General features: G+C 37.6%; 1 protein-coding gene across 14 annotated transcripts in view; it reads right to left on the reverse strand.

Annotated features, from left to right (window-relative positions):
* Positions 1-10,892, reverse strand: part of PHF20L1 (PHD finger protein 20 like 1) — a 76,514-nt gene extending 65,622 nt beyond the window's left edge. For 9 of the 14 annotated variants that reach the window (XM_040262106.1, XM_040262104.1, XM_040262102.1 and 6 more), the window contains exons 1-2: positions 10,583-10,892; positions 8,323-8,442 (exon numbers count right to left, since the gene is read on the reverse strand). In XM_040262106.1, coding sequence (XP_040118040.1) covers positions 8,323-8,405 — 83 coding nt within the window. In that variant the 5' untranslated portion in view covers positions 8,406-8,442; positions 10,583-10,892. Of the gene's footprint in view, positions 1-3,984; positions 4,131-8,322; positions 8,443-10,582 lie in introns of all 14 variants that reach the window. The other 5 variants (XM_040262107.1, XM_040262101.1, XM_040262103.1 and 2 more) reach the window with 3 other exon arrangements.
* Between the last annotated feature and the right edge of the window lie 418 nt (positions 10,893-11,310).

An 11,310-nucleotide genomic window follows, 5' to 3' on the forward strand; every position in this document is an offset into this window, starting at 1 on the left:
TAAGGATCTCACCACATTATCCCTTAGGTCTTTCCAGAGCCATTCGTCATGAAGATACACATACGACATAAAACAGATCACCCTGCTTCCTATCTGTTCATAATCTTTGCAGCAAAGAAGGGTAAGACCAGAGTTATCTATGTATTTTCCCCTAGTGACTTGTGGCAGCCACTTTTCAAATCAAGGTTTCCTTTCAGATCACTGGATTTAAACTCCTGCTGCTCTGCCTCCTCAGTTTCTGAATCTCCTGCTGTGCCTGCATGCACTCATGCCATCGTTCTGACCAAATCAAAATGCTTACAACACAACCTTTTATGCTCATTACCATCTCCTACCATAAGAATCAATTAGACTATCAAAAATCCCTTTCCCACTCCACCAAAAATGCCACCAATATTCTACTCCAAGTTTATGTGCTTCATATAATTTGTTCAAGCCAACATGATCAAACTTTGTTATTTGTTACAAAACCCCAAACACTAACCTTCACAGGTTGCAGTTGACCATTTCTTAATATTAGGCACTTAAAAATTAATTTAATATACTACACATAATCATATATGCTTATACACCTATGATTAAAATTTTAGGAATTTACAGTGACTTCTCTATTAGATTCTATTTTCTTAGAATAACTAACGTTCATGCTATTATTACCATTAAAGCTAGCATTTATTAAGTGGTTACCATGTGGCAGAGACCATGAAAAGTTCTTAAAGTGCACTCTCTTGCTAAATATTCAAACAACCTTTTGAGTTAGGTACTACTATTATTTCCAGTTATTTAAGGTCATAGAACCTCTGGAAGACAAGTAACTTCCACAAGTCAAAAGAGTAAGTGGTAGATCCCTGAATGGAGGTCTGTCTATCCTTAAAGAATATGCTTTTGATCATCATATATTCTGCATCTTAAAACTGATCATTTTCAGCTCCTGTCAACCTTACTGCAGTACTTAAAATACAGGGGGCTCTTTCTCAAGAGATACAAAAAACAATATGAAATCAAGTTATATGTTTATTTTTTCTTGAAATTTTAATTTTAATCTTCTGTTTCTGAAACAAAATGCAAAAAGTTTTTGTTAGCCAGAAAGCATGGAAAATAGCTTTTATTATATTGTACAAAATAAACATTCCTCTCACCCCATATAAAAAGACTAAGCAAACAGACTCTTGTTTTATTATTAAAAATTATCAAAAAAAAAAGGCAAACTGCATCTCAATTATGTGTAAATATGAAACATTACACTATGATGATAAAAGAATGTAAGGGGAAAAAGTAGCTTAACTTACATTTAAAAGTTAAGATAGGAAAGTTGGGATATGAGTTGTTGGGGAACTAAGAAAAACACTAGGTGACTTTAAAAATGAAAAGATATGAAATTTCTTAATAGTTTGATAAATATCATTCTTATTCTATGCTTAGTTTTCAACAAGTAAGTCATAATTCATTTGCAGTAGTGTTTTATAGTGGTAACCAGATTTCAAGACATCCCCAAAACTTTCAGGTTCATTCTTGACTAACCCACTACAATTCAATGAAATTTTCTGGGCACCTGTTTATGAGTAAAAGGGGTAGGGCTTGCATATAATTCATTTCACATTAGTAGCTTATTCTTTAGTACCTTACCTACCCATGATATACTAGAAACATACTCATTTTTCACTGAAGAGGGTTGGGTTTTTGGCAATGAGAAGAGACTTTTAATATACACTGAATATTAAACACCCAGATTCTTTCCTCAATTTTATTACAGTAATTCTCTCCAAGTTGAGTTAATTTTAATGACAGAAATAATGTACCTTATATACCAGCTTCTACTTTAATAAAAAGACAATTTTTATATGCTGATTAATGATCTGTATGAGGCGGTAGGAGGAATGGTTAGTAGTTCTTCAATACAAAGTCATATAAAAATGCCAAAGCACTGGGGCCCTTCAGGCGACTCTGATGCAGGCTCAAGTTTGAGAACCACTCTTTTGGACTTCACCTGAATCACTTTTTAAATATAGTTACTAGCATCAATGAACTTAGTAAGAGAATCAATTTGTTAGTAAATGGATACCATACAGGAAGTTAAAGTCTACTACTGAATAACTACTGGCTTCTTAAAGCCTTTAGTTTTAATTCTAAGTAATTTCAAAATTAAAGTTAATAAGAAAGCATTTAAATGAGCAGAACAGCAGGATAGAGAAAGAGTAACTGCCTTCCCAACACCACTATAACACAAGTACTATAAAATTCTAAATATTTGTTTCCAGTTATATTCACCGTTCTCCATCTTTTTCAATAAATTTTCTCTTCTAGAGTCTGGCAGTTTTGAGCACACTGCATGTGACTTCCAGTCTTTACCTACTTTACTTCTGCTTCAAGTCATTTATTACCCATCTAAAAGTGAGACTAAAATACCTGCCCCTGCTCAACAGGTAAAAAGTAGATAAAATAATTTGTTTCCAGTTCAGCGGACCTGAAAGATTACTGAAAGTGTCACACCTTCATTTTAGGGACATTAAAGCAAAGAACTCTCCAAAGTCCCATAGTTCATGGCAGAACAGCACCTAAAGCCATGTTTTCTGACTTTAGTTATATCTACCTTTTTCAATACTCCTTTTCTCCTGCCTTTCAAGAAAACTAGGATAAACAAAAAATTGAGCAAGAAAAAGCTAAAAAAAAAAAAAAATGAACTAACATAATGAAAGAATATAAGAGAAAAGACCACAAGAACAAAGCAGGAGTATTTTAAAATAAATGTCTACTCTACACCTATTTCTAATATTGCTTTCAACATTTTTTTGTGGGGAGTAACATGGGAGAGAAAGGGAGAACTTTATCTTTGAAAGTTCACAGAGGGACTTCCCTTATAGTCTAGTGGTTAAGACTTCACCTTCCAGTGCAGGAGACCTGGGTTCCAGTCCTGGTCCAGTAGCTAAGCTCCCACATGCCTCACAGCCAAAACACCAAAACATAAAACAAAAGAAATACTGCAACAAACTCAATATAAGACTTTTTTAAAAAACACTCCACATCAAAAAACTATTTTAAAAAAAGTTCAGAGCTTTCTAAGTGGAAATTTTAAAAATTAAAGAACTAAAATGTTTGTACACTGGTGTAGACCTGGTTGATAATTATTAAACTGAGGATTCACTTAGATCTTAGGATTCAAAACTTGTGACTTTCTTACTGTAAAGAATCTCAGAAATTGTAAATCTTACAAAATTCAATTTGAAATTCTCTACAAACAGGGTCCTTAGTCTGGAGTTTCCTGTTAAGCTTCCTACCACCACCCATAATAGATTATTCAATTATTTTGATGTGTAAATATGATTGTACATTCTTCTGAGTCTACAGCTGAAATTAGGTTTTCAAAGGTAGTTAGTGACCCAAAATTAGAATCAAAATCTTCTAAGCACAAAGAGATTTAGGGAAGTTCCATGTACAAAAGGACATATTTTATTTACATTAGCAAAAGAATATTTTAAAAGTATTCACCCATGGTTTCTACAAATTCCAAACTCACCTAATGTAATTTAAATATGTTTTCAGCTTTTAAATTTGATCTTGTCATTACTCAGTCGCTAAGTTGTGTCCGACTCTTGGCGACCCCAAGAACTGCATGCCAGGCTTCTCTGTCCATCACTATCTCCCTGAGTTCGCTCAAAGTCATGTCCATTGAGTCAGTGATGCCATCCAACCATCTCATCCTCTGTTGCCCCCTTCTCCTCTTGCCCTCAATTTCTCCCAGCAAAATTTGATCTACACACTCCTTTTCAGGAACACTCCTCTTCTGTTTCAAATACAGACCACACAGCTTCCCTCCACTAGTGTTTTCCTTTGAATAGCAAATCCGATTAGAAAAAGACAACTCTTTTAATTCAGATAATACAAAATTTTAATTTAAATTATAAAGTATGTGTACTTGCTACAATCTGAATTTATTCAATTTTCCCACTCTACAAAATTCTGTTCATGAACATTTTAAAAACTCACATTTGCAAATGTTCCATACAGTTCAAAAAACTCCAAATGTGTGGAAACAGCATTTGCCAATTCAAATTTATACTGTTCTATCAAACTCTGACACTTGGAGACATCTCCACTTTTTTTTTAATCTTTCATTTTCCTTTCCTTTAGATCTAGAAGAGAATTAAATAGAAATATTCCAAAAAAGGTCAGAAGAGCATAACTCATCTGAATGAGTTATTAACTTTATAATTTCAATTCTAAGAGTAACACCAGAACACACTTACTTTACTTGTTGTGTTTTCACAACTAAATCATTTGCTATAGAATATTTTAATTTCAATCTTAAAGTTAAATCAGTAGTCAAAACTGGTATGATTTTATCACTTTTCTTATTAAATAATACTCAGAATGATTAGATACTTGAATATCTTAAGGGTGCTTTGTAAATTATGAAACTCTGTAAAAACAAAGATTTTTATTATCACCTCAAAAAGGTGGTTTATAGCATGTTGCAATGACATGATATTCCTTCTGTATCTTAGATCATTCTCACGTCAACACTAAGGCTATATTTAAAAACTTACACACCTGAGTCTTCAGATCCCCGAAGATTTTTCAACTCTTCCTCTTTCCTTGCATTTACCTCAGTGCTTTATAATGAACTATTACTTCATATAATTTGAAGCAAGTTTAAATACATTATTTTATTTGATCCTTAAAATAAGTAAAAGTAACACTGCTTTCATTTTAATGCTAAACCAACCAAATTCAAGGACTTACCCGTATTTACAAGATCAGAAAGTGACAACCTGACTCTTTCCTCTTTAGAATTCACTGATGGTGTGTCAAATATAACTTCAACTCTGAACTTCTCTTTTCCCAAACACAACCTGTATCAACAATCTGTATCTATTTTCATCCTTATGATGTTACTGCATCCAAGAGATTATACAGCCAATATATTTAGGTTAGGATATAAAGATAAGAAAGAAAATGGTTGATTGTCTTAACTGTAAACCTTAGCATTTTTAAAGACTTTTAACTTAAAAGATTGATGAGGAAAAGAACAAAATGTTTTGAGTAAGACTATACATTTTTTAAAAATTAAAGCAACCCACATTTTTCAGTAAGAATTAGGTTTAGTTCACAGAGAACAGATCCAGGTATCTAAAAGCACACACTGGGATAGAAGGTGAGTGGCCTCTCTCTGGCTTCTCAGACCCTGCATTCATTAGTACTGGTAAATAATCAAACCACCAGGATTTTCTGATGTAGCTGGAAAATTACTCTGAAAGCAAAAAAATAAAAATTTGCTACTTGAAAATGTGAAATGTATTTCCAAGGATGAAATATCTTTCTGAACTCCAAAGAGTATGTGATATGATTTGCTCAAGGAACAATAATGTATTTTACCAAAGAAAAATAGGTTCAGTCTTCCTATTCAATCAGCTCTACCGCACTTAACTTTATTTCTGCCCACTAAATTTAAAGTTTATCCTTTTATTTCTCAGGCACATACTAAAAAAATATTTTCCTTTACCTTTTCTTATATAGGAAAAACCTGCTACATAAGACAAATTGGCATTCAGGTGCCTCACTATCACGATTTTTTCTCTGTTTCTCTTTAAGAGCTAATGTGTCAACCTGTGAGAAGTCATTTTCTTAATAACAGCTACACTGCTTATTGTAAATGTCTTGAGTACAAAGAGAGTAAGTAATATTTGCATTCCTGCATGTCCCTGTCTAATGCCAACAATTCAAAAGATATTTATGTCAAGTAGGGTTTCACTACTATTCCAGCTTAACGAATAAATGTGGAAGACTAACTATGGGTGCATTCAATATGGATGCAACCCAAAGAGAATATGAAGGAAAGTAGACTGGGAAGGATGAAAGTTCAGTGTATTTTCAGTGACTAACTGCTCTGCCCTCATAACAATATCGAGGTTTTTCAACACTTAAATAACCCTTCAATAGTTTTACTTGATATTAAAGCAAAAATGTATAGAATTTATATGGAATACAGAATGGTCCTTAACAAAACATAAAGTTTATCTCATTTAGAAATAAAATCTGTTAAGAGCACCATGTCTCACACGATTTCTTTCTGCCCCACATAAAATTCAATAAATCTTAGCAGTTAATTAGTTGTCCTAGAAATTAAAGGGCTACTCAAGCTGAAACAGTTCTTGAGACTACTGACATTAATAAAGTCAGAACAAGAAAATTATCTCTTTCAATTACCTAGAATATATAAAATACTATTAATTTTTTTTAATTAAAGCACCACTATAGCAGAATGCTAAAATCTTCATATAAATAAATGCATAAAAATCAAACTGACAAAGTGTCAGTGATTATCATATGTGATTATTTTGGTTAATGTTTACTCACTTTAAAGAGACCATTATTACTGGGGTCATTTAAATTAAATCTAAATTTTATGAATGAGTACATCTGCATGATATCACACTATCTAAGCACTCGAAATTTTTTGATGAGAAGCATAAGACAGTGAAAAAACTAAGCTATAACTTTGTTTTCTGAAATTCCACATACTCTAAAAGCAAACTGAGACTTAATTTTTTAAGTAGTCCTTTTTCATAATCTTTTTCTTTTAACTACTGAATCATTGATTTAACAGCTAATGAATTAGGAAGCATTTCACCATAACTGAATTTCTTACAAATACCAAAATTAATTATGTCAATATCTCTGAAGGCCACTGGAAGGACTAATAAACTATCTACTTTTTCAAAACTGGAAGCTAATTCAATTGCAACTTTGTCAGTTTGGAAGCCTAAGAAAAGAATCTCATGAATTAAACTAGAAATTTAAGCTAGTAACTTTAACAAAAGAAAAAAAAAGTAAAGATTAACATCAAAGAAGTAGCCTTTCTCATCCTCTTCTATCACAGAGAGATTCAACTGTGAGTGCCTTCAAAGTAAAAAGTTTCCTTTGGTCAAAATCAAAACCAAAGAGAGTTAATTATGGACTAAAATAACATCTTTCCTGGTACAGTCTAATGCAGAGGCTCTCCATTAGGGGCACAGAGAGGCCCCCAACCCCAGAACAACTGGCAATACCTAGAGACAATGTTTACCATCAGGACTAGGAGGGGATGCTAACTGCCTGGTTCCCAGGTATTTTCCAAGCCCCTGGTAAGAACCCTGTGTATATTTTCCACCTTATGAGAGTAAGTAAGCCCCCGAAAAAGAAACACTCACTGAGATGCAGCTTGGTGGCATGAGGCCGCCTTCCCACCTCAAACTGACCCAAAAAGACCCATTAAGCTGGGGGTCACAGACGTGTGCAGAGTTCCAACACCGGATGCTAACAGACAAAAACCCCAGGCTGGTCTAAAGTCAAATATCATGACTAAACAAGATTTCTCTGCCTGCCACTGCCAACTCAGGAAGTTGACTTAATACAAATCAACCAAAGGCAAATCTACAACATGTCCACTACATTTTTAAGAGAACTGTAAAAAATGTCCAAAAGTCTGGTAGAGTCGCTGAGCTGCTAGACCCTTCATCAGAATAAATGGGCTTCAAGCGGAGCTGAGGCTGAACCACTACCAGGAGAGGAGGCTCTCCAATGCCCATCTCTGTGTAGGGGGCTGAGAATGACACCAAGAGACATCCACCCAGAGAGCAGAGCTAGAGACCAGCGAATGAGAATGAAGAAGGCATTCCTGAGCAGAAAGAGAGAATTCTTATTCCTACTGTGGTCCAGCCATCCTGGTGTATGCTATTCTTTCTCCTTCTAGGCAGTGATTTTATGGCAGGCAACCAATTTCTCCTACACCACTGTACCCAGGGGTATGCTGGAACTATCTGAATTCACCACTTATCACACGCAGAGGTAGAAATGGCAGGTAGAGGAGAAGAAATAAGAGAAGGCCTGAAAGGATTACTCATTTAAAACTAGAAACAGTGAAAACTCGCCTTTAGGTCACCACACTCTGGGGAGGAAAGAGAGATACTGGGTTTTGGTTTCAGGTGGTATAGTCAATGACAACTATGCTAACCATCAACATATTCTGTAGTTTGAAAAAAACAGCTATGAAACAGGCCCCCCCCCAAAATAGATTTATATCAAGTTTTATACAAAACTTGGGAACCTAGTTATTTAGATTAACCCTTTCTCTCTCCCACCACCCACAGAGCTCATATTAAGTACACAAGAGTGATGATAACTGCAAAATCTGTTGAAGAGTAGGGAAACTAAAAAACAATGAATATACTTATTCAAAATGTGAACAAGGTAATGTTTCTGCCACTGTCAGGAAAAGAGCAATTAACCAACCCATGTAGACTTCAGACACTGGGCTTTACTTCAGGGGCTCCATATTTTCCATACCATTTTTGTAAGTAGTCCAGTGCCTCCAAACGAGCACCGATCTCAAAAGTGATTCCAGGACGATTTGGGGGCTTTTTACTCATCTTGAGATCCTATTCTTCAGGATTCTCTTTTCACTACCTCAAAAGAGAAAAAAAAAATGTTAGGTTCTGATACATAAAAGGTACAAGTGATTAAACAATTTTTTAAACATTAAGTGAGAAGTTAAAATAACCACCAAATTTTTAAGAAATTTGAATGATGATTGCCAATAAAAGTACTGTGCAACTTGCAGGCAATCTTACTAATAAATTAAGAAAAAGGACATTAAAAAGGTAACTACTTTAAAAGAATGAACAAACGAGAACTAACACTAAAGGTTGAAGTGCTTTAAATTTTAACTTGAAAATATCCAAGAAAATTCTTCAAGATAACAGTTGAAAATGTTTTGCATCTTTGAAAAATCAAGACAACTGAGTGATCTGGCACATGACTACTGAAATTCTTAAGAGAATAAATTAACCAAGTTTTTCAACTAATATTTATTGAGTGCCTTATAATATAAAGCACTTGATAAGACACTAAAGAACATAAAGATGAAAGAAACAGTACACACACTTCTAGTAAAAATTTTAGTAATTCCTCTAGTGATTAGGATTTTTCACCACCTATGATCTCCCACCTGGTAGCACATGATTCAATAATTTTAACTAACATAAAGTTGCAGAGGAAACCTCATTTTCTTCATATTCAATAAGCAACAATGACACAAGAGTTTTAACTCTCAGAACTTCTACTGTATTTCTATATAGACAATACCCACATTGGCAATAAAAGTGGCTGTAGTTCAAACAAAAAACTACAAAGGAATACCTATTCCTCTCTAGACCATGGACATGTAGAATATTCACTATCATTTTGGCCAGTGGATGTTCAGCACACGTGGTAGTCTCTTTTTCACAAACTAGCACCTGAAGAAGATGGAGGCATTTTGAGACAGCTTAATCAAAATATATTTAACCAGGAATAGAAATCTATTGATAATGTAGGAGAGGAGAAATCCCTAAAACCTTTTTGAAATTAAGAATTACAAATATGACTATGCTCCCTCCCAGTTTATAGAAGAAAACACACAACTATACCATGCTTTTTCATTGGTTTTGTCACAACTGAAAAGGGACAAAACATAACAGCAAGCATAAAAACCAACTGCCCTTTTCTCTTAGAAAGAATCTGCTAGGTAAGGGAAAGTACATACCATTAAAAAAATATGTAAAAATCAAACATAAATACTTATGCAGTGGTGAGCAGGGGGGAGATGGAGGCAGGGGTGATATCCTCCTGCCGGCCATGGCAACAGCGAAGACTAGTGCATTAAAGTTAACAGTAAGCTCAGCCAGAGGGCATTCGGTATAAAAGAAACACTAGTATGAATATTTTTAATAACGGTCCTGTCAGTGCCGCAACATCCAAGGCGGTTACTTAAACGTTTTGCGTAGAAATCGAATCCACTTTTCCTGCTGTTCTTCACAAGGAAAACTTAGTATGGGGAACCGACCAGTTACACTAACATTTTCTAGGATCAAACTTAGAACCCTCAAGAAGTGACAAAGTTAGGACATACAATCCTCTCAGAGGTGCTTCTGGATGAGGTTTCAGAAAAAAGCAAGATTTCCTTTTCTTGAGCGGAGAGGGGCAGATGGGGAGGGATGTGAGTTAAGGAAAAGTAAGACAAAGTAAACAGTTCTATTGAGGGGTTAAAACTTGAAGCAAAAGAGAAAGGGGGACAGAGAGAACGAAGAGGATAAAAAAAAATGGAAAGGAAAACGAACAAGAAAGCAAAAAAATATATAAGGACTGTGAAACTTGTGGACCTGACAAACGGCGGTAAGAGAAAATTTAGCTAGAAGACCAACACTGGGAGAGTGAAGCCGGGGTCAGGGAATGGCCGCGGGGCCAAGGAAACGGTGTTGGTTGGGAGGAGGGGGGTGGTTGGTGATGCGGGGCGGGAGGGAGGTGACCAAAGGCCGACAGGAAAGGCTCAGACCCGGCTCGCAGGGTGTAGGAGACGCCTCCGGGTTTGACAGCCGTCCGGCCCCGGGCGAGAGGCGGCGGGGGAAGGAAGGGAGGGGGAGACGGAGCGGCGGCGCCCAGACAATAGGGGCGGCTAGTTACGGGGAGGGACGCGGGCCAGAGACAAGACACCAGCGCGGGGGTGTCCCGGTCGGCCAGGCGGGGGGCTCGGCGGGCTCCAGGCTCTGCTGCCGCCGCTGTCTCTTACCGACTCGGCCTCCTCTTTTTTGCACAGTTGTCGGGCTGTCCGGGGCCGAGCCGGGGCGCGAACAGGACGGCCAGCCCGGGCCTCCGCCACCGGCCTCCGCCCAGGCAGCGGTCGCGGAGGGAGCAGGATCGGAGCGATACGAGCCGCAACGCGAGCTCGGTCCCGAGGTCGCGCCAGGTAGGGAGCAGGTCCGAGTGCTCAAGCCCGCTCGATGTCCGCTGCCATCGCCTCCTCAGCCGCCGCCGCCGCCGGCCAGCCCTGACGCGACGCCGGGCCCGGCGACGTCAGCCACCCGCGACGCGCCGGAAGCGGGCCTGGGCGCATCACGTGACGCAAGGGGGTTGGGCGCGGGCCGCGCGGCCGATTGGAGGGGCCGCCCTGGGAGGCGGGGCTTTGCGGCAGTTGGCTGACCGCTGGCTGCAGGGACCCTGGTTAGCAACGGAGGAACGCGGGCCCAGGCACCTCATTGGCAGTTGTGAAGTGTTTAACCTTTGGGAGATGAGGCCTAAGCCCACTGAATGTTAATGCTGTTGATTTGTTGTTACCCGGACTCTCAAAATTTCCTCAATCGCTGCATCCTGGGCAAACTTTTATACTGATGTATGCACACTGCACCCCCGTTCCACGTAAAGAGTAGAGCAAGTGGTTACTGTTATAAAAGTGAATAAACGTCTATTGAATGCCTCCTTTATGGCAGGCACAGTGCTGTGAGTGCATCACAGGACAAC

This window comes from Oryx dammah, unplaced genomic scaffold (genome assembly GCF_014754425.2).
Source record: "Oryx dammah isolate SB20612 unplaced genomic scaffold, SCBI_Odam_1.1 HiC_scaffold_19, whole genome shotgun sequence".
Classification (NCBI taxonomy): Eukaryota; Metazoa; Chordata; class Mammalia; order Artiodactyla; family Bovidae; genus Oryx; species Oryx dammah.